At 36.8% G+C, this 24,248-nt stretch overlaps 1 protein-coding gene across 13 annotated transcripts in view; it reads left to right on the top strand.

Moving 5' to 3' along the window:
* PDE4D (phosphodiesterase 4D) overlaps positions 1 to 24,248 on the top strand; it is a 530,915-nt gene that overhangs the window by 390,987 nt on the left and 115,680 nt on the right. Inside the window, exon 1 of one of the 13 annotated variants that reach the window (XM_085042352.1) lies at positions 9,184 to 9,525. The exons of the other annotated variants lie outside the window; for them this stretch is intronic. Within the exon in view, the coding sequence (XP_084898478.1) occupies positions 9,461 to 9,525 (65 nt within the window). The 5' untranslated portion in view covers positions 9,184 to 9,460. Of the gene's footprint in view, positions 1 to 9,183; positions 9,526 to 24,248 lie in introns of those variants that run through there. 13 annotated transcript variants of the gene reach the window in all.

Below are 24,248 nucleotides of genomic sequence, written 5' to 3' on the forward strand. Positions count from 1 at the left end.
TTTCTGGTGAGAATTAAATTCAAAATTATCTTGTCAACCCAATCTGTTTTGTTTTTTAACCCTCCCTTAGACATGCAATACAAACCAAACAACTCTTCAAAGTTATATGTAAAATGCTGACAGTAGTATGAAAAGACTGACTAGTTTTTGTCGGTTTTGTGCAAACACACTGAATTACAGCCCATATGGTCTCAACCAATAGTGATCACATTCCCTTAGACATGCTGCACAAATTAAGTTCTTTCAAATAACAACTGCTGCAGTTTAGATTTATTCTCTCTGTATTCATGCAATAGATTGTCATGGCAAAAATGTTCAGATATGTACGATTCAAGGAAGTGAACCAAGATAGCTGCCCTAAAGACAAACAGAGCCTGATCAATCTTGAGGCCCTTCTGTGATGGAGTGACTGCAATGCTCAAAAAGGGAAGACCAACTGATGTAATCTACCTGGGCTTCCAGGGGAACCTGGAAAAGCTTGAGAACTGAGACCATGAGAACCTCAGGAGGTAAAAAAAGTCCAAGTGCAAGGTGCTGCACCACAGTTAGAGCAGTTGCAGGCATAAATACTGGACTGGGAGAAGAACTTACTGAGACCAGCCCTCCCAAGAAGGACTTGGAGGTTTTCATGGCTGAAAAGCTGGATTTGACCCAGCAATGTATCCTTGCAGCCCAGAAAGCAGATGTGTCCTGGGCTGCATCTAGAGCAGTGTGGACAGCAGGGGAGGGAGGGGATTCTGCCCCTCTGCTCTGCTCTGGTGAGACCCACCTGCAGTGCTGCATCAGCTCTGGGGTCCTCAGCACAGGAAGGACATGGACCTGGTAGAATGAGTCCAGAGGAGGCCACAGAGATAATGAGTAGGCTGGAGCACCTGTTCTGTGAAGAGAGGCTGAGAGTTGGGGTAGTTGAGCCTGGAGGAGAGAAGGCACCAGGAAGACAACATTTCTGCCCTCTAATAATTACATGGACTTAGAAAAACGGGAGGACAACTTTATACAGGGACAGTGATCGAAAAAGGGAGAATGGTTTTGAGATTAAAAAAAAGTGAGCAAGTTAGACTAGATGTTTGGAAGAAATTATTTATTCAGAGGGTAGTGAGGCACTGGAACATGTTGCTCATGCCCTGTTTTGGGCATGAGTTGCGGATGCTCTGTTCCTGGCTTTGTCCAAAGGCAGGTTTGATTGGACTCTGAGTAGGCTGGTGCAGTGGAAGGTATCCCTGTCAATGCAGAGGGGCTGGAACTAGGTGATATTTAATATCCCTTCTAACCCAAACCATTCTATGTCTCTATGATTAGGTTTTTTAGGAAATATGTTGTAATGTTGATGAACAACCTTTAATCTGAAACAAAACACCCTAAATCAAGAAAGAGGAAGACTTGATGCCTTTCCTATTATTTAAATTAAAGATTCTCTCTTTCTGCATTTAGCATAGCAGCAAATATCTACGGAGAAGTTAACTGGATTGAATTCAGTATTAAAAATAGAGATAGCTTTGCTAATCAAGTACTGAAGGAGAGCATCAAGAAAAAAGAACAGATTGATTTTCTGTATTAGAAGGCTACCATCAAAGCATGTAAACCTAAAATACTAGCTAGGTGTCAAGTAAAACTGTACTGTACAGAATTGCTGTCCTACAGGATGTATGTCAAGGTCTACATATAAATGTGCCTCTATGGAATCCATGGAATAGGATAAGCTGTGATATGTTTGATGACAAATTATCTCTTAGTCATAGACGGGTAAAGAGGAAAGATGCAGTACTGAAATGCTTTCATCCAATTAATGTAATTGATACTTCCAGAACATGAGGTTTCTGGCTACTGTCATCTCTGTTGGTATTTATATTTGGCATTGCTGAGGGTTTCTTTGGGATTTATAGTGCAAGATGTTTTTTTGTGCCTAATACATTGATTAATAAGGGGCAATTCAAACATATAAATATGGAATAAAGAGTTCAGATAGAACTAACAAATTAGTCCTAAACTGAAAAGAAATTTTGACTCAATGAATATCAGAACATACTGTATCTCTCCCTCCAGATGCCTGAGTATTCAGGAGAAGTAGGTCTTATATGAGTTTTCAGTGGTAGGCATATCTGCTGTCCCATATGTATGCATATTCCTTTTGATCACTTTACTTTTTCCCCTCTGGGGAAGAAGGGGTGAGAAGTCAGAGGTGCAGCTTTTTAGAACCACGATAATTACTACATTAAATATGTACTGGGGCCGTGGTGTCTTGGCATTCTTCATCTCTCACACAATCCAAATATGATGTGAGGCCAAATCTGGAAATGTGTCAAATTTACATTTCCGTAAAAGGAAAGATTTTAATCCTTTCTCATTCAGTTCAACTGCTACAAGTTAAGAGAGTGGAGAGGCAAAAAAACCCCAATCCCCATGTTATATAAATGTATAGGTTTTATGCTGGTACCATAGAATTTATCAAGTACATCTTGAATCTCCCAAAACCTAGGTTTCTAACAAAAAATAGGCAGGAAGCCATAGTCCACAGAAGGATAGATAGACAGCTGAGAGGAGCAATTCTGCCTGTCTTAAAATAGATGTCTGAATCATGGAAACAGACTACCACAGCAAGTGCCTATCAGAGTTGTCTCTAGCCAGAGCCAAGCTGACCAGTTTAAATGAACAACCAATCCTGTGACAGCTCAAGGCTAGTGAGAAAACTCCTTTCTTAGTGTGCCCTGTTTAACTCTCAGTGAATTATTCATGACAAGTAATGTACTCTCAGTGTAACCTTCATTTGTTCTCATAGAGGCTCTCCAGTAACTTGCGACTTTTTTAAAATACATAGCTTTTTTCCTTTAATTACAGTTTTGAGTTGGACAGTTTTGTGTTAAAAATCAAGCACATTTTTTACTTTTGAGTGTTCCTGTAAACTGTTTATTTTTTTTTTCTTTCTTTGCCCTGTACAAGCCATATTAAATCTTTGGAGTTTTTTATACCTTAGAAACAAACAGAAGTGAAACATGACTAGCAAATTTTATACAATTTCAAGTGGATTTTTTGAAGCGCAAATGTCACAGAGGTGTACTTACTCTTCAAGAAAGGCTTTGTAACATTATGAATAATTTAGATTTAATTTTAGTTCCTGACATTTTTCTGAAGGACTTAGAAGTATGGATGATGTCATTCTACCAAACAAGAGTCTTATCCATGTCTGACTCATTCAGGTCACGGTCCCATACCTGTGGATGCCAAGTTTCCAGTGAAGAACATGGAGAAATCCAGTCTACTGTTTTGTAGAGAGCTGTGCTGTTCCACTAATGTAGTTACCTCATCTGAGATTTGCTTTCGGAATGACTTTCTGAGAGTAAAAGCTGATTGTTTCCAAAAAGACAAAATATTACAGAAATATTTGTTTTAGAGCATGTGTTTGGGGAATGCAGCTTTTATGCTAATGTTAGAATTTTGTTCTAGACAAGAAAAAACTATTAATAAAAAGGAGTTTTAATATATAAGACTAGCTAACATACTTCAAGTGTAAATTTTCAGGTTGTATATACAAGTTTTGTTTGCTTGAAATGATGGTCTATTTTGTATTCTTAAAATATATACATAGTCTTAGAATGGTGATTTTCTTAAGACTCTTCCAACCTTTTCTCCTTAATCTCACACTATGTCATTCTTCTGAACAAGAAGATGGAAGAGGGCATACATATAAATTATGAGAGTTCTCAGACAGTAAGCCTGACACTCAGGAGTAAGTTTGTCCAGGACCAGCCCTAAATATGAAATCTTTGTAAAAGGTATACAATTTTCTCTTGCTTTTCCTAGCAGCCATGTATTCACTTAAAAAAAAAATAAAAAGAAAAAGCGAGAGAAAAAAATGTTAGTCTACCTCTTATTTTTAGTCTAAAAAACTGGCATATTACTCTTGGAAACTATAGCTACTGCTTAACTCCCTACTGAGTTAAGTATGAACTACCAATGCTTAATTTTTAAGCAACCATATAGCTAAGAAATTGTAGTCTGAGTTTGTGTGGAGAAAATAGTTCAAAAACAGAAGGTCTGATGGAAACACTGATAGATTTTTCCTTTAACTGTATAATTAGTGCAGTATTATCACAGTCATCCCACTCAGATCTGACAGATTATGTTTTTATAACACAAACCATATTTTTATATATCTATATGTTCATATGTGTAGATACATGCATGGCTCAGCCTGGAGGGATTTTTAATGTTTATTTAAAAAAAAAAAAAAAAAGACAAAAAGAGCCTGACACACCAGGCAGCCTTAGCTTAGTTGAAGTCCAAATTCTTCCAGCAGGGTAGTGTTTGATTTTAGGCTACTTGCTGTTTTGCGGTGTTAGTCCAACATTAGCAGACATCATTTATTCCAGCCTTAGTGACAGAAGTAACCACAGACCATAGCCATATCTGATAGCACTGTTTGCCTAGTATATGTTTCTTAGAAAAGTATTCCTACTCCTGAAAATTAACTCTTTTTATTTTCTGTTTGAATCTCTAGCAATGAAGTTTGACACAGGTTCTACCTTTATTTCTGCAACCAAATCTATGTGGACCAGCAGGGGTCAGATGGTACTCAGGCTGCTAACCTCTAATTGCATAAGTGATTAAATCAAAAAGTAGGCAGGAATGAAGGCGAAAGGACATGTTTTCAGCTGAGCATATATATCAAGAACCTGACTTGTCTGTGTAAGAGAGCAAAGTGCTGTAAGGCCTCTGTGAGACAAACTTCCTTGCTGCTCATAGTACAGCTCAGGCAGCAGCACCTGGCAGCTTCAAAGGAAACTGAGATGGAGCATCTTCAGACAAGGCATCATGTTAGAGCTGGGTATTCTCTCAGAAAGACCTGTTTGCCATGCTGCCTGTGAGGAGTTTTGCACGTTTGATTCTGTGTAAAGTCTTTGTAGAGCACATAGTAACTTTATTTGCACTGCAACCACTGAACTAATAAACCATATTTTTCATAAGTTGGGTAGCTCAATCCAGGCAGCTAGATGTAAGTGGATATAGAAAGGAAACATTAGTGACATACGTCACATTTCCTCTGTGACCTTTGGTTTACCTTTTTTCATTCTTAAGAATGCTATGCTCTAGTTGTTACTATGTTTTGTAGTTCTTTTATTTACGCAGTTATGTATAACTTTTTCCTCTTTGCTAAAGTAATGCCAGTCAAAAGAGAATGTGTTCTTACCTAGAAATGAATGGCAAAGTTCAATGCTGTGGAATACTATCCCTACAAAAAAATATTCTTAAAGTCATTTGCTATGTTGAGCAGTGGCAAAATCTGCAGGTGGGTCAAAAATTTCTTTCTCTAATTGTCTGGCTTAATACTTGTTTTTGAAAGATAAGCCTCCTGAACCTACACCTGCATTAACTAGTTCTCAGACACACTCATGCAGGTAATAGAAGAACATCTTGTTAATCTTTTCTGCCCTTCAACTTGTGCAGTTCAGGACAATAAGAGGATAATCCAGTTCTGTGGATGAACTAGAATGAACTGGGAAACTCACAGTTTCACAAAACTAATTGGTATGGTGCTTAGTTTGATAAAAAAAAAAAATCCTACAGTGGAATATGTGCTCCTACAAATTAGAAATTTTGGTTTGTTTCAAGTTTAAATGCATATTCTTTATGTATCAAAAACTATATTTCATATAAATGTGTACAGTATTTATGAAAAAAGATACAAAATGTGAGTGAGGCCAGATGCAACAGTAACTAAGCAATAACTGGCATAGTCCTGAGTGAATGAGCCCAGCTCCAAGTTTTTAAAGATATTTTAGTTATCCTACTTGAAAAAACACCACGATGAAACTAAGATTACATATCAAAGGGCAGCAGGTTGTTTTATAGCTTTCATTTGCTAATGTGTATTCCGAACACCACAGTTAAGAGCCCAGTCATTATTTATGTCTGAAGGCTTGAGATTTCTTCATTTCTTCAGCTTGCACACAGCAGCAGCAAGAACCTGGCACCTATTACATTCCCTCAGTCGTTTGTTGTACAAGTGCTTTTCATCATGTGGGTTATCCCTGTTTTACAAACCAGGAAGACAAAACTCAGAATGTTTAAGCAAGTTTTGCATAACCTCAAGAAAGAGGTGTTCCCGAGAATGGAACAGAACAGTCAGTGCTTTTTGTAATTCATTTTAATTTCAATTAAATGTGCAGTGTAGCACTGGTTTAATTAAATTAGTTACTAATTTGAAGATAAGTAACTAAGATGTAAGTATGCTCAAAGTGGGTTGAATCCAGTGCAGTTTTTATTACTGCTGTTTTAATTATTCCTGTATCTTTTCTTCCTTAGACAATTTAATTGTACAGCTAAAACCTCAGTGGATGATACATGCAGATAAAAAATATTGTTGCTGTTCTTGTTGCTTTTATTATTAGTGTTTTTTAGTGGTACTGAATGTCTCCATCTTTTAGTATTTTCATTAATTTAAAACATTTTCTTATTTTTATTATTCAATCAACACTTGCCTTACATGTGATGGTATCCCAACAAAACCTTTTTCCTGCCACCCTCAAAAATAAAACTATTCCAAAAAGGAAAAGAAATTTTTTTGGGGGGTTTCTTCAGTACCAGGATTACATGCACTAATCAGCTATTTAAATGATGGCTATTTCTCTATTTATTCTCTTAATTTTCCTCAAATTTTTTCTCTGTAATTTCTCAAATTATGAGAAATTGAGAGTTTTTATTATTTGACCCCATACCAAACACAAAAATAAATGCTACATTGTCTTCTATGAGCACAGTTGACTAGTATGCTCCTATCTTAATGTAAAATTTAGACAAATCTGCATTTGATGTTAATTGTAGCACAGAAGATTTTATGTATAAATTAGAAGCTATTGTAAACTGCCGAAGTTGTTCTAATGGGTTTTCTATAAACTTCTCCAGAAAAGGGTTTGCCTTTCTCATAGTGAACACTGACAGATTTCTTTATTTTAACTTTGCCAAAGCCCACTGATGAATTTCAGGTAAAACTAACATTACCTGGAGGACTAAAACTAACATTCCCTGGAGGACTGTGATCTCTTCTCCCTACTGATAGACTCCCTTTTTTGTGGGAAGCTTATGCTTCTGAGATGGCTATCTGAAGACAGGCTCTGTTTTGGCCACTTCAAGTATGGTTGCTTAATATATATCTCATAATAGTTGAAGTCAGGAGGCACTTGGAAAACAGGAGTTTATTTCTAAGGAGCTGAGGGTGGAGGCTATCAAAGAACGCATGTTCACAGAGGGTGTCAGTGTTAAGTAATGAGATGGAGAACTGCAACTCCATGAGAACCTTTTTTCTGAATTGGCATTGAAAAACACTGACTCAGTTATTTAAGTATCCACAACTAGACTGTATTTATATTGTGTAGTAGTATTTAGTGTCTAAAGATGTTAATATTTCTAGTTACATTTCTAGTAAAGACAAGTAAGAGGCAGCATCTTGTCTGATACACTACTGAGAACAGACCACCCTGAGATATTTATTTTGTGGCATAGCAGAAATAGTCTTTGAATATTCCATTTCAGTATGGTATTGTGAAATAACTTAATGAAAAGCTTTGTATTCCTTAATTTTGTATTCCTTCATTGAATTTGGAGTAATGTTCATATTTATAAATAATAAATAATCAAGAAAACTTTAAAAAACCCAAACCAAAAGAGCTTTAAAATGGCCACTTATTCTGTAACAGTCCAGGACCTCTATTTTATCTAGTTTGTTTTTTTTTCATTACCTATTCCATCTGTTAAAGGAATGAAAAAGTTTCACAACATGGTGCCTGATTTATGTGCATGTCTGTAGATGTGTGACCTGCACAGTGACAGACCCAACTGTTACTAAAGGTCCCATGACTGCATGACCCTTTGAGCTAAATTTACCACAGATGTCTTTTCCCCACTTTGAAGTTAACTTTTTTGATTCCACAGGACTGTTACAAAAGGTTCTTTGCAAATCACTGAGTGATATTTGAGAGATAAGTGCCAGAAAACAAGAAGAACAGAAAGCAGAGCAAGAAACCCTATTAACATTCCTTCTGCTGTTGTGGAACACTTTATATGCAGATCACTGGCAAAAGCCTCCAGGGCAGTTAGGATCTTTCCTGGTGATATACAGTGTAGCTGGTAATGCATTTTATTGTACTGTTATAAAATAAAGTGCAAAGGTTGCAGAGAGCTTTACACACATTCCAGTTTGATTATTTTTTTTTATCTTTTGATGGAAAATCTATTTATCATATTTTCCTTCTATTTGCCAAGTCTATATAAATTTTATGAATGCAATCTTTACTGTTTGTTTTCATTATTAACCTAGATGCACTAACATCAAAAGTAATGTACTGCAACACTTGTAGAGACTGCAAAGGAATGGCTATTAAGCATGTAAGCACTTGTTCAGCAATAAATTTGTTCTTTCAGTTTAAAACCAATTCTACAGTTCAGAGCATTTTCAAAAATGTATAAATTAAACAATTTAATCCCTATTTTGTTCTCTGCATTTTTTCCTGTTAATTCTGAAATTGCCAAATATGTTAACATAGATTTTATGATAATTTTTGCCTACAAGTTATAAATTCAGGGGGTTTTTTTGGTAATGCATAAATTATTTATGTAATTATTATAACAGGAAAAGATACCTGCAGTACAATAGAGAGGACATCATGTTATAGTTCTTCAACTAAAGTATTTTGTCCTTCAGTGATTTATAACAATCACTATCTGCATGTGTGTTTGACTTTAAGAGTCAACAAGGAATTTAATTTTTACTTAACTTCCCCTCAGTGTTCTGAATGTCTTTCAGACAGGGAATACTTTCTGGTTTGTGAAGTTAAACAATAGTACTTGTTCACTGTATCTAAGCAAGTGTTAGGATAAAGAGAAAGGGAAGAATTACATTTCTGGGTAAGGCTTTTAGTTCATCTGAAATGAAAAAAATCTTCATTTCTTTACTCCACAGAGACTTATTTATCTAATATGTCTCTAAGTGCAATTTCCCTGCAAACTCAGAAATGTTACTGTAACTTACATTCATCCTTTCCTTTCATTTATAATCCATCGGTATTGTTTATTTTTTTCTTTTTTTTTTTAATGTTATTGACCTTTAAACCTGTTGTTATCAAACTGCAAGAAAGAGATAGGGACTCTTTTCAGCTGCCTTCATTCTCATGTGACCTGAAGGGAGAATAGGTTCAAAATAGACTAGTTCCTCCCAGGGCAATACAAGACAGAGGAGAAAAGCACTGTCATTTCCGAACAGCACAGTGCTAGAGTAAACTCAGCATGAAAAAGGAAGGAGTTGCATCATGTTAGAATTCTTCCTCCACAGCCTGGATTTTTACATGAGGCGGATTTGGTTAAAAAGCAGAGGATTTTAAAACATACTTTGAAATGGAGTACTTTGAGAAGGAGCTTTTTAAGGACAACTGACGTTTGACTGCTAGTAATACTGAAGGAATTTTTCGAAATGAGCATTGTAATGAAGCCAAGATCCCGATCTACCAGCTCCTTAAGGACTGCCGACGCAATGTGGTAATGTGGCTCGTTTGTTTCTTTCAGGCTCTCCTTCCTATTATGACACAGAGATATGTCCCAAGAAAGTCACAGGCTTTAATTTTGACTTGGTAGATTTTGCATGTTTATTGCAGATGTTCAGCTGTTGAGTGTCACAATTATTAGTAAGAAACAAAATTATCTAGCTTTTTATTGTAAAATAAGTGTATATAATTTTAAAAAGAGAACACATTACGTGTGTTTTGTAACACATTGCATAGATTTTTCCCATTCAGTAGTCAGTTTCAATCCTTACACTTGCAGATACCTTCTAAAAATCTTCAGTACACTTATTTCAGTAAGAGAAATCTTAACAAAAAGCTTGCACTTCTGGAGGCTAGAGAGTAAAATGAAGTTTGTGGGAGCTATTTTGGGATGCTTACATGTAGTTTTGCTGCATAAATAGACTGACTGTTAGAGATGTGTGCTGGGAAGCAGCAGACTTTGTAGCAGCATGTGTGAGACTGTGCTCTATTATGCTTCTTGTATCCCCTTCCTCTCTGAGGTTTTGAGGAGTAGAAGTAGCCTGTGATATTGATCTATCTGTATGATTTTCTTGCAGATTTTTTTAGTTAGCGATCAGCAAAGGTTTGTCTTTTGAATAATTTTTTTTCTTGTAAGAACTTTATGCTTTTTAGAGCTTGATAGGCACTGACAGGACAGCTTTCTATTAAGTATGAGAAATAAATTCCCTTGATTCTTTTAATGTGTCTCACATTTCTTTCTTCTCTCTATCTTTAATAAAAGCACCATCATTTTAATAAACACATCATAGAATAATTGTTCCGGGTTGTATTTTACAGGCATAAAATGATGTATTTTAAAATATAGCTTTTGTTTAGATATAAATGGCCAATTCATTTCTGTAGGATAGACTAGTAACTAGATACAGTTCTTTGTGAGCAGATACATCCAGTTAATTGAACATTAGCCTATTAAAAACTTTGTTTCAAATAATTTTGTCTCTGAGTTAAAGCCATGTCAGTATTACTGTTAAAGCAGTTAGTAATTTCTTCCAGTTATCTTTTACTAAAACTATTTTGTAGTAAAGGAAATTTAAAAAGTATACTACTACTAAAGAGTAGTCCTAGTTGTTCTGAGAAACTGCTAAGCAGAGTTTTGCTGAAATAACTGCAGTAAGTAGTGTCTCTAGCTCTTTATTAAAATTCAATAGTGTGTTGGTAAACTAAATATTGCAAAAGTGCTACACTCTGCAGGGTGCCTCCAGGGAAGTGAGCTAAAACATACATACCTTAGCTATTACGTACAACTGTGCAAATAAATCAGTACCTCTGATTAAGTCTGCCTTTTTTTTTTCTTTTTTTTTTTTTTTAGTTGTTGACTGCCTCCATTAATTCTTGCAGGAAAAGAAAGTAGTTTAAAAGGAAAAGAATCCTTGTAACTGATAGTTGCAGGCTAACTTGAATACCAAGTATTCTGTCCAAAATACCTGACTGCCTCCCTTTTGTTGCTGTTGCCTTTAGTTATAACGCTAATCTGATATACCTGAGAATACCTGTTCTGCTAGTTGCAAACCTCTGCTACCCTGCTGTTTGGGAACACTACCTGAGCTCAGAGTGGCTCTCAGGGACATACTTGGAGGCTGACTGGAGAAGGTACATGCTGTGCTCTGGCAGTGTAGAGCAAAGCCAGGCAGGCCCTGTCCCAGCCAGGGGGAAAACGGAGTGCAGAGATAAGAGAGAGTGGGAGGGAACTGCTGGCTGCCCACACTGAGCTCAGCTCCTGGCCACCTCCAGAGAGGGGGCAGCTGAGGCCAGCCCACCCTGCCCACGTCTCCCAGACAAGCAGCCTTCAAGGTGGACCTGAGCAGGACCAGTTTCCAAAATATCTGCTTGATTTTTGTTGGTGTGCCTTATCACCAGAGTCTGGGTTTGTACCCATGGGTCAGCACCTTCCTGCGGTTCTCTGGGATAAAATGGCAACATTATAGTCTTGCCACAGTGTTAATGCTCAGGGACAAATAATGTGATTAAATCAGGAGCACTGATAGGTGTTCAGGTGATGAGACAGGAAGAGCTACACCACATAATTCTCCTTTCTGTATCTGTTAACATAGTGATCCCACTCTGTGTCAGAGGAGCAGGAATGCCTGTGAGAAAGGAGAAGACATGTCTCAAGAACACAGGGACTTGAGTTACAGGACTCTTTTAAATACCCATCTTAGAAGGGTTTTAGAAAAACTAACCCCAAGATTCCACTACTGTTTCTCATGTGAACAAAGTTCCCGTGAAGATCAGAAACTGATCTCCAACACATAGACCAGTGAGAGGACAGAAAAGAGGTAAAGACAAGAGAGTGAAACCTCTGCTCTTAGTGCCCTGAAGTCACACTCATTCTCTGTCCAAATGATACAGTAAGTTCAGGGTAAAAGCATGTCTGTGGTAAAAGCATGTTATTCTTTTCTGTATCAATAGTACAAAGCATCCAAAGGATATCTCCACTGGTGATGTGTTGTGCTACAATGGGTACCCCAGCTGACTTTGGGTAGATGCATGTGAGCCCAGGCTGTGCTGGTGCCTCCCCTTTTAAAGCTGGTTGGGTTGGGGATGGCTGTTGTTTAGCATCATGGTAGCATCTGTAGGCAAACCTTCTCTTTCTGATATACCTTGGAAAATTTATCTTGATGTTATGGTGACTGAAGTAAAAGCAGATGATTAGTATTTATACAAAACAAGAAAGTGACTGATATAAAGGTTATTACCTGTTACTTTAATGCTGCCGAATTCTACCACTCACATCTACTCATTCCTCAATTCAGTGTATGACTGTGAACTGTGGTTTTAAATCACAAATTTTCTGGAGGGTTAAAGGACTGGGCAGACTTTTCAGCTTAGATAATTGATATGTCTTTTTATTCCTGAGAAGAAATAACAAGGAAGTAAGGAAAGTCAGAGTAAGTTAAACCTTGGCTGAGTACAAGAGTTTAAATGAGAATATGATTTCATTTTCTTGACTATTTGCCCCTGAACAGTAAAGCAGTAGTGTTCCACAGAAAATATCATATTTCTATTGTTTTTTTTCCTTTTGTAATGAAAGAAAACTTTGAACTTTTAGAAAAAGCTCTTTGGATGAACTGAATTAAAATTTTAGAAGTTTAAATGAGGAACTGATGGCAGGCCAAGCAAGCAGCCGGGGTTGTCAGACAGGACCTACTAGCTGGAAACAGTTCAGCTGATCAGATTTTAGAATTGCTTTTGTTTTTCATGATACATATAACCAGCCAAAGGAGCTTATAAGCCTCAGGAGTATTGTTGGGTTTTTGTCACAGTCATTTCTGCATGATGTGACTAGAGATAATTACCTATTTACTTTATCAGTTGGCATTATTAGGTTTTATTTATTTTTTGCAATATATGCCAATTCAGGCTTTTCTGGATTTTGGAACTTAGAGTTGCTTGATCTGCAAAGGGCACAACCTGTCCAGTGCCCTGAGAGCAGAAGTCTTCAACTACTCAGTCTGTAGTATTATGTAAAGCAATGCATCTGTTCATACTTGGCTTAGAAGTGAGTGACATTGCTTGTCTGCAATATGATGAAGTTTGGTATATTGGAAATTACTGAAGGTCAAATATGAATTCTCAGTCTATGACATATTTATAGATAAGTGGGCCAAATTGATCTCTTGCATGGATTTTATGTGGCCCCTTAATATGTGGATCATAAGAGGGTTGCTAAATAAAAGTTTTATTGAATGGAGACAAAAAAACGCTTGTGGCTTGACATAGGTGAGTAGTGTTTTTTCTGGGGCAGAAGAGCTAGAACAAAAAAATGAGTTGACATTCAGCTGTGCTGACCTCAGGTAGCTGCAGTGGCTTCCTGACTTAAAGGTTCCAAGAAGTGGAACTCTGAAACAAGCACAGCCCAGTCTTTTGGTAGCCCTGTCTGAGAGGAGGAAGCTGTGGCCACATCACACTGGGTAGGCACTGGCCATCCCAAAACCATTCAGTTCCTTAGTTTATCCCTTGGTGCTACCAAGCCTATTGCCAGTACAAAGATGATGAATATATTCAATAAATGATACTGGACAAGTTGTCTGCATCTAGATTATTGTTATCAGAGCTGTGTTTAAAGTTAGCTGCTGACTTCCAGACTGGGAATCCTAGTGTTGGTGAGATCAACACCAAAACCAGGGTATTCCTTGAAGGAATCTTTGTCTACAGAGCAGAGAATGTAAACATGTAAATGTAACTGTGAACAATATGAACAACATTCATATCATTTGTCTGCTAAAAGGTTAAGGTTTTTTATTTCTGTGTTGGGTGAATATTTTTTCCTCTCCGGTATTGTGATTGTTTGTATCAGGCTTTGTTGGTGATATTGTTTGTCTGTTGTTGCCATATCTTATGCTACTCTGTTAAAACTACTCTTAAACAAAAGAGGGTTGGGACCTCACATATATCCAGTTTTGGTAGTTGAAGGTATTGAATGGAGTGCACTGAGAAAATTCAATGCAAGCTGCACACGATCCAAAATTGTAGGTGAGGACTGAAGTAACAAATATCATATATAAAATTGTGGGTTTTCTGAATATTGAGGAAAGCCTGTAATGTATAGATGACCTTTTCTACAGGAAGTCTGACTTTGATGGAATTCATAGGTGACTTCATTAAGAAAATAGACTTTCATAGGCAGTATGGGCCTCAAATCATGACAACCGTAGAAATTCAACGGGGTATATATGCTTTTATTTGTGGTGCCAGTGCTAATGAGGAAGTCTGCACAGTCAGCATGACATTATTTTTCAGAGTGTGATATGTTAAACAGCGTTATTTTTACAAAATGAGAGACGAAAAAGTACTGCCTTGTCAATGGATTAATGACAGATTTTGAAATGGTCAAGTAGTCTATTTTGTAACAAAATAAGACATGTGCAGTAGGGCCTGACCAATAGTCTTCCCAACCTAGTATCCTGTCATCACCTGAGCAACAGGAATACCTGAGTCCATGTCCAATTTCTGCAGTCCATTCCCATTATGTGGCCCAGCATTTGCTATCGTTGTGTTAGGGATGTTACAGGGTTCACCCTGGCCTTCTCTTTTTCAGATCATCTCTGTACCTTTTGTCCATAGATTTGCCTAATCTCTTTTCTGAATTTGCTGGTGAATTGTCTTCCCCTACAGCCTTCTGACAACCTTTCTGCTTACATAGAAAAGCCACCTTCTTTACTGTGCTTTAAAGTTATTTCTGTCATTGAGGCATTTTGTGAAAGAGTCTGCATGCACTTATCCACCAGCTTTATGATTCTGTAAAGCTCAGTTATAGGCTTCTCAGCATTTTCCTGTAGAAACTGAAAAGTTGTAGCCTTTCTTAAACAGGCTTCTGCCCCATGCCTTGATAATTTTAGTTCCCATTCATTGTATTTCTTCAAATATCATTGTGTCTTTGAAATACAGAGACCACAGGGCAGGCATTGCCCAAGATGTGAACACACAGAAGTTCTCATACAGTGGTAAAATTATGCTTATTTTTTTTCTCAGTACCTTTGGTGATGATGTCCAGTATGCTGTTTGATTTTTTGACTGCCATTTGGAGTTGTGTTAGGGATTTTTAATAATTTTTACTGTTTTTTTTCTAGCCATTTCTTTCAGCATGTTCCCATCTCTGGTTTTTTTAGAGCAGAAGTATGAGACTTGCCAACATAAAATCCAATTACTGTAACATTAATGTGATAAGAACTGCTGCCTTGAAATAACAAATATGGTTTCTTTTTAAAAAACAAACAAACATTGCAAACCAGTCCAAACAGAAAAAATTGCAAAGTTTGACTCCAGCAAGGAAGGCACTTCCTCAGAGATACTCTCTTTCAAGCTACATCTAGATAAGGATATGTAATATTCTTTCTCCACCGCATGCAAACACACAAAGTAGTCCTCTGCCACTCAGGTGAGTGTATTAACAATCCACTTTCAGTTTTCCTGAAGATATGATCTTGTCTTTACAGCACAGTTCTCACACCTTCTCCCTGAGCACATCTGTATGTTACCAGCTCGTGGACAAAGCTCTGTTCAAATCTAACTGGACCATGAGGCCCAGTGAAGATGTGGCACTTCAGGGTCTGTTCCTATGGTAAAATAAGGGAGAGGGCAGCAAGCTACATGGGGAGTTCATTGACAGTTCAAAAGCCTGTTTACAGCTGGTTCAAGTCAGGACAGAAGGTACTCTAAACCTAGATCAATGTGGAGATGCCTTGATGGAAGTCCTCTCCCTTTTCTTTTCTTCCAGTACAACCTGTCTGAAGCAGTTTGCATTTTGTTCTACAGTGAGGGGCTATTTTTCTTCCTACCTTGTATTCTGAGAACAATTACAGTATAAGCACAACAGGTGGGATTCAGCTCACCTTAAGATAGATTTTTATCATACCTGAAGTAGTAACCTCATGCTCTTGGCAGAGAGAAATACTTGTTGTCAAGGTATGACATACTTTAGATGTCTGCCTCAGAAAGAGAGGCACTCTTGATTGTCACTGATTTTAACAGCCTAAGCACCACTCAGCATAAGTAATGCATATAAATGAGCTCTAACTTGTATATGGACACCTGCAGTGCGCACATATAGCCAGATTAATTCTTTCTGATGCAACTTAGTTCATGTGGAAAACATGCTTAAATATTTAGTAGTTTTACTATTATAGTATAAGGAAAGTATTCATATAAAATAAGGGAAATCAAGTACAGGATAGGGAGTATTAGAACACAACCGCAAGAATAAACCAGCTACTTAGGCTAATATGTAATATTTAAAGAGCCTTGCAGGCAAAGTGAGGTCAATTCACAGCCATGAAATCACTAAGCAGTGATGTCATCATTCTAATGACAGCACAAATGACTCAATCTCATTATTGTGACTCCCGTCAGATTTGAGCTATGGTGGTTTTTAGTTCAAGCTAATATGTACTAGAGCATGTTTTTTAAGTCATATTACAAAACCAGAAATAGATTTCTGCACTCCTTTATTTTTTACCATTGCTGATACTGTGAAGATGGGGGCATTCATGACTTAGATGGGTGCATAGTATGATAATATATGACCTTTTAAAAATTTTTGCTTTCATCAAAAATCACTAAAGCTTTCCAGACCGATAAAGTATGAAAAGACAGAACAGTTTTAGAAGCTAAATGGCAGAAACAGATCTGTTCATCTGACCTCATTTTCAAGCGTTTGAGAAGTACAGAGAGAAATTCATGACTTAAATTTGTTGCTTCTCTATTTCATTTGCTAGTTTTATAACAGCACTTGGTGGTGCTGTTACATATACACGCAAATATTAATACACTCAAAACCTCACACACTATTTCAAAAGTAGTTTCTCTCTATTGTTATTTAGGAAACACTTTTCCCTGTCTATGGAATGTTGAGCATTAAAAAAAAAAAGGATTGCTTCACAAACATTAATAACTATCTTTTTCTTTGTCAGACATCCAACACATATCAATTTTAAAAAAATAACTTTAGTAGTTCCATTGTACTTTATTTCAGCTTAGTAATTTAAAATCATTACTTAAATAAACTGCTTGAATAAAAATTCAGGTTTTACTAGAAAAAAGGGGTTTATTTTAATGAAAAAATCTTTCAGTAGCTCTGAAATTTATCCTTACATTTCTTTTAATGGTGGTAAACTTTCTGTGTGTTTTTGAAAAGTTTCGGTTTCAGGGTACTTATATTGGTTGATTGATTACCTGAATTTTGAAGAATTGCCCATTTGCAGTTATACAATATCCTACTAACAAATGTCTCTATAGTGAGTGCCCACAGCAAGTTTGAGAAAAGGACACAAATATAACATGCCTACAGTTGAAGACAGCACATGGCAAAGAGTTGGTGTTGGTGCCTGCGGTGCTGCCCTGGGAGCTGTGGGATGGGATGGTGCCGTGAGGAGTCCAGCTAACCCTCTGACCCTGCAACAGGCTGCTTTTGGAAGCCCCGTGACTAATTCCATGTGGTGCTGCACTACATCTCAGAGCTGCTGCCAGCATCCACACCCACACAAACAGGGCAGATTGCAGCAAGCGCTTTTAGGAAATTCTTTCCAAGAGGTACATATTGAGAAATAAACAGTCACTAAGAAAGCTCCTTGGTTGCTGCTGCCCTGAAGCGTCCCCTACACAGGATCAGTTATGTAAGATTATCTTCTTCTCAGAGCTTTATATTCATAATCATCTTTATTATCTCAGACATTTCCACATTTAGTGATTTTAGGCTTGTGAGAAGTGCTCTCATTTGATGTGTGGTCTTTCCTTGACTTCATGTATATTTTTCTCTTGTCCTAGCCCTATATATATTATTGGGCTCCAAATTTGTTGCTACTTCACTTTTACTTCCTCCCACTTGCCCTTTTTCTGTCCTTATTTGAATTTAAATCTTCCTTTCCAACTGAGTTTGTAATAGCCCTCCTCATTTAAATGCCATTTAGATTTACCTTTGCAAGACTGAAACAGTTATTTTTGATAATGTTAACTTCATTTCATTAAAAGAACTATTGGTTTGAATCTTTGCCTCCAAGACTTCCAGATATAAAATAGGTATTTTTTAAATGTGAAACTGAGCAATTGTGTTACTTTCATCCTTCCTTGTTCAACATCTTGTGTACTTGACACCCTTATTGCTGTATCATGAATACAGATATTTTCCAATCAGTTTAATCCCTTTAGTGTATTTGTACTTTAGATGTATGATGCCTGTAAAGTTGGTCAAAAGTCCTTTTGTGAAATGTGCATACCTACCTAAAACACATCTTCTACATTATACAGTATAACTTACAATTTCCTTGTTCATATCTGTGTGTTTTCCAAGTGTGTCTAGTGAACTAAAAATTTGATTTACCTCTCACAAGTTGTATATCTTCATACTTAATGTGAGAAGCTGCAGTATGATGAAGGCTGTACTCCTTTTGTTCTATAAGACCAAATGAAGTGCATCACATTTCCATAAATGAACCTCTTGGTCTTACTAGTTTTAAGTCTTGCTGAGATCATTGCATGAGGTGTCTGAATTAAATTGTATGCACAAATAATTTTTTCTTTTTCCCATTCTAACTTTTGTTCCAGTCAAGTACTTTTCTTTCATAAAAATGTATCTTCTATTATTTTCCCCTTGATATAACTTGAGTAATTTTTATACAAGCTCGTCTAATAGTCACATGACATTCTCAGCTGTCACATTTAAAAATTAGTGATTTAATTATTACAGAAAAGATTGTTAATTTCGCAAATTAAAAGCTGAGGAAAAGATCCACTGTTTTTAAAATCACGATTTTCAAACAATCCCATCACCTATGCTTGCAGAGTCAACAGGAGAATTCATACAAGTCCAAAGCGCTGTTCAGAAAACCAGGAATGACATCCTAACACAGACAGGTGCTTCCAGCTTTACTCTGAGCTCTCTCTCCAGGGACTGCTGGGGAGCCTGGCCTCCAAGTTCAGACATATGTGAAAACCTGTGGTGTTAATTTTCCCTGCATGATCTATTAAAAAAAGTTTTCTCATATTTTGCCAAGTGACGTTTGGAACTTCTTTTCTTAAAAAAGGAGTTAGTTTTTTTTGGGTGTATTTACTTATTCTTGGTTCATCTGTATATTTACTTCGCATGCCTTGCATAAAGATGGTGTGATAATGCTTTTGTCTGCTGGTGTTGAAGTGTACACAGGAAAAAGGAAATACAGAGGAAGGACATTCGACAGAGTGAAATACTGTTTCGCAGATGTTGGATAGATTTCGTCCAATTCCTGTGTGCAGGTTTTTTATTATTTTTCATCTCTTAAATCTGAAACTACATTAAAAAAAAATTGTTGGCAGTTATAGCCCCATTTTGTAGAGAGAAATATGATGAAGTAGAGGTGAACATTTAAAAGTTAGCAGGCCTGTGCTTGCAGTAAGAGTGTGAGGCTTCTATTTGAGCTACTTCTGACAGATGCAATAATGGTAAAATGGAACATGTGCACTTATGACAAATGAAAATGTCAGGTCATGAAAGAACAGCAGTAACATTAGTACTTCAGCTAGTAGATGTTCTGGTTATACTCATCAGCAGATGCTTTTTAGTGGCGGATACCATATTAGTCCCTTGTTGCTCTCCTTGCATACTTATTTTGGCTACCAAAACACACAGAGTTGCCTTGAGAAGCTCAGCAATGGGAAGGGGAAAAAACCACCATACGTTCTTACAGGCTGCAAATGCAACTAGTGCTCTGAAGAGATCCCTTGCTGGTGCTGGAGAATGAAGGCCCTTTTTTCACTCACATTCATTGTAGCACAAGTTTTCTTCAAAGCATTTTCAGTGATGTGAAAGAGATTAAAAATGTACTAACACTGTTCTGTTTGAGCATGCTGCTGTAAAGTATGGCTTGCAAGTAGTTTTCAGTAGGCAGCTAGGTTGAAAGGAACATTTACAGAGATGTTATTAATGCTTCCAAATGAGTTTCAGGTTCTCTTTATGTCTTCAATTTTACGTTACTTTAGTCTTAAGATAGTACTGAATTCTGAAATTGATAGACATAAACTATAATAATTTTATTTCCTAGTATTTTTTTTATCTCCTGCCAGTCATTCAACAACCTGGACATCAAACAATTCATGCAATACAGGTTGCAGTTTCAAATGTACTCTGCTCAAGCCATTCCTGGCATCTTGGTTAGTTGGGAACAACTGCTCAGTGAAATGAAAAAAAATCTGCACTAAAAATTAAGTAAATGCTTATTTACACCAGCAGACAATTAGGTTTTGATAGCTTTTCATTCCTGGCTCATATTCTGGCTCTTGTTCCTTCCTTCCTTCTCTAAATTCCATTATGTTTATTTACCCTTTAATACACGCTATTTCACAATTTAATTTTTCAGAGACTCTGAAAAAGTCAAACCAGTCCTGATTGTGCTCTGTCTACAGAACAGGGCTGAAAAGAGGAATTGGGCGTGTGTCAGGAACTACTGTGATTTCTTTCTGTCCAGACTGAATAACAATGATGTTTCCCTGACTTCTTTTCTGTCTTTATTCTGCAGTATAAACCTCTGCATGAATACGATAATGAGACGGTAGATGTGTGCCTTTCCTGTGATAAGGAGAAAAACATTCTGCTTGAGTCACTCTGGCTGTTGCTTGGTTTATGTCTTGGCTAGTGAATGTTTTGGCTCCATCTTTATATCACCTTTCCTAATTCTCAGCTACAATATTCAAGGGGAAATATACACAGCATGAGTGGTCTTTTAAAAGTAGAGAATACATGGATCAAAGCCAATGGGACCCCTTGGTCAAAGCATGCTGATGATCAGTGATAGGCACTACCATTGCATAATTAATCACTTTAAAAAGTTCAACCTATTCTGTGTCATTCTCAAGCAAACTGTTCAGATGCCCTTCATTTAATGAGGTGGAAAATGATGCTGGCTGGCTCAGTGATATTGAAGCTGTGCCCTTTCCAGCCTAGTCTGCAAAAGTTTATTTTTTGATTTATCTCCTAGGGAACACTGGCCAAGCTAATTTCTGTTTTAGTCTTTGTTTTAATGTCCCTTGTGACATTCTTCAAGACATGATAGTCACCTCAGTGCCACTGCTCTGAACTCCATGCTGTTAAGGAAAGATCTATGCTTGTCTAGGTTTCAGTATGACCAACATGACTGTTTAGGTTTGACGCCATGTAGAGCCCAAGACATTTGAGAAAACATATAAAGTGACTCAGTTGATATTGGCACAGGCACTGTTTTTATGCTTGGTAACACTATGATTAGTGACTTAATTGCTGACATATGTTTTCCATTCTTTAAGGGTCAGAGATGTGAGCTGGGAAAACATTAGGAACCACTCTTTGAACCTCTCATGGTGGCGTCAGCTTTTATAAAGTCTTAGCATTTGGGGCAACTCAAACACCACAATTGCCTATTGAAAGGATATTTTCTCTTACAACTGTGATCCTGGTGTCAGTCAGTTTGTAACTGACGTTCTTGCTGTTACAAAAATGCATAGAGAGCCCTTCCAAATGAATCTGAATTTCAGCTCTAAAGGTCTGTGTTTTCATAAAGTTGTAGAATCTTAGAATGGTTTGTGTTGGAAGGGACCTTAAAGATAATCTCCAACTTCCCTGTAAAGTTCAGGGACACCTTCCTTCCGTTAGTCAGGTTGCTCTCAGCCCCATGCAGCACAGCCCTGAAGACTTCCAGGGATGGGGTGAATATGCCAGGATTTGGGCCTTACTCATATTTATCAGCAGTACCACAATTTTTCTTTGATTCACAGATAGTAATTACATTTGCATTTTTGGCAAGCGGGATGTTCACAGCTGTGAAGCAATGTATTTTTCTCCTTGGAATATCCATTCTTGAAAAAGACTGTAAATGAATAACTAGGAAATGACATTTTGTAAAGGCATCACAGCTTTTCATCTTGTCCAAACAGCTTTTCCACCACAGAAATATTTCCCTTCCCCACAGTTTCCTCCATGTTTCTAAGATGACCGTATGACTTTGTTACTGATATTGTGCATTTATAACTTTCTTACAAATATTTATTTCAAAAGTAAAATATTACTTTGTATTTATGCTGTTGGTATCATTAGATAGGTTTAGATGGATGGGTAGCATGCACTTTTCAGTTTCCAGTAGCCCTTCAGAACGTTTTGCTTCATTGCCTAAAACTGATTGATTTCCTAACCAGTAGTTAGGTTCTTATTGGTTCCTGGTACTAGAAATAGAAGTTCTCTATGATTCATTGTAATTGAAAGCAAAACACTGTAACTCTTTTAAAATTCAGATAGTCTAGCTCCTCTCTCTGCCTTCTCAATTTTTTATTTTTTTCTATTTGAGATACTGATCACGGTAATATTTGGGCTTTTGCTTCAAAATAAGATTTTATTTTAGTTTAAATACTCATTGGCAATTTGAAATCCAGAATCACAAAATGAAGAAAAAGTTAGTTTTCAAGAACTGCCCAGTTGCTTTCAAAAGTCCTCAGAAGAAACTACTGAAATAAAATAATAAAATTGAGATATTAACTTAAATTCCAATTCAGTTGTTTTGTCTGGAGAAAAAAAACTAAGAGCTAGCAGCTCTTAGAATGCACTTTTGCTCACTAGCACATCCTCTTTCTTCAGTCTTTAATAAAAGTATTCATAAATAGAATTCTGTTTGCTGCAGACATATATTTCCTAAAATGGATGAGCTTGCAGTGTAAGGATCCTTCGTTGTTTCTTCTCCCTTCCCCACACATGTCCAGTTCATTTCCCTTTTGCCTGCTGCTCCTCCTTTCTAACTGCGTGGATATTGCCAAGTATTTTACCATAATGATCCTGGTGAATAACAATTTTGAGAGAAGACTTCTGAACCTCTTTGACCTTGCTATCTCTGTGTGGCTCAGAACCAGCATCTGGTTTCAGAATTGCTTTTTTGCTCATTTGATGTTAAATTAGCCTCAGCCATTATATTCATTGAAGGAAAAGTAAAGGACCACTTTCCTGATATTTAGCTTTGCAGAACCAGGCCTTGTCCAAAATTTTTTTTTGCAGATGCTTGGAAAGTAAATTAAATCCAGCTTCTCATGAAAGATGCAATATAGAGACAATCACAAACATAACTGCAGAATGTAATAGTTCTTGAAGATTTAAATGATACAGAAATTCCCATTATTGGTTATTTCACTTTCTTTGGTGCCAGGGAACTGTATGAACTTTAACATTTGAAATATAAGCAGAAATTCTCTGCCTTCCCTCTCTACTCCTTGAGGAATTTATTTTGTTTTAATCAAATATTTAATTTCTTAAGCATGCTATCCATGAAACTGTACAAACCCATTAATATTCTGAAAATTTATGCATACTAAATTGGACTTTTATGTTGACACTGAAGTTAATTAGCAAAATCTGTATTTAACTCAATGCTACTTCATTTGTGCATTAGAGAAGTCAGGTATAAATTAGTTTCTGTTTTCATTGCCTTAAATTTTAACAATCAGAAAAAATTCGAGGAAAGTAGTGCACAAGCCTGCTATCTTTTTTAATAGCCTATCTTTCTCATGGATAGGCAGCTTCTCCTCTGTGGGCAAAGAGCCATGGCTGGGAGGGGTAAAAAAAGAATAGTGTGGGAAGATATGTACTGTAGAGGTTTCCTTAAGGCAAAACTACAAGATTCTCAGGAGGAGATGCTTGCCCACATGGTGTCCTGGCACGGCTGTATAGTCGGGTATGCTAAGCACATATTTGGCCCCACCAGGTTTTTCTCCTTTACACCTCAGTAATGTTTCATCTGGTGCATTAATTGCCCATTAAACCTTTTTTTTTTTTTTTTGGTCATTTTTGTTGTTGTTCTAAAAAAATAAACAAAAGCAAACAAACCATTTAGTTCTGTCTGAAAGGAGAATTCATGGTTTTCTGTGTTTCAGAGAAGTACAGCATGTTGGGGACAAAAAATGAGGTCACATTTTATAAAAATCTATTCAGTTTCTCACCTGAAGTGAAAAAGATTTTTCTTTATTTTCTAACTATTTTTCATAAAATTGCTTATAATAAATGTTTGGTGAAGGGGTTTTGGTTTTTTGTTTGTTTTCTGGTGGTTCCATGATTCCCTTTTTTTACATGCAAATGTTACAGAAATACCTGATGTCATGTCTTCTTCCACTCCATTTTTATGGAGAAAGTCTTGAAAAGTACCTGGACCAAAAAATAAATAAGTCTTCTATTCTTCCTATTCTTTCACATGCTTGTGA

This window comes from Lichenostomus cassidix, chromosome Z (assembly GCF_008360975.1).
Source record: "Lichenostomus cassidix isolate B80296 chromosome Z, HeHo_3.0, whole genome shotgun sequence".
Taxonomy (NCBI): Eukaryota; Metazoa; Chordata; class Aves; order Passeriformes; family Meliphagidae; genus Lichenostomus; species Lichenostomus cassidix.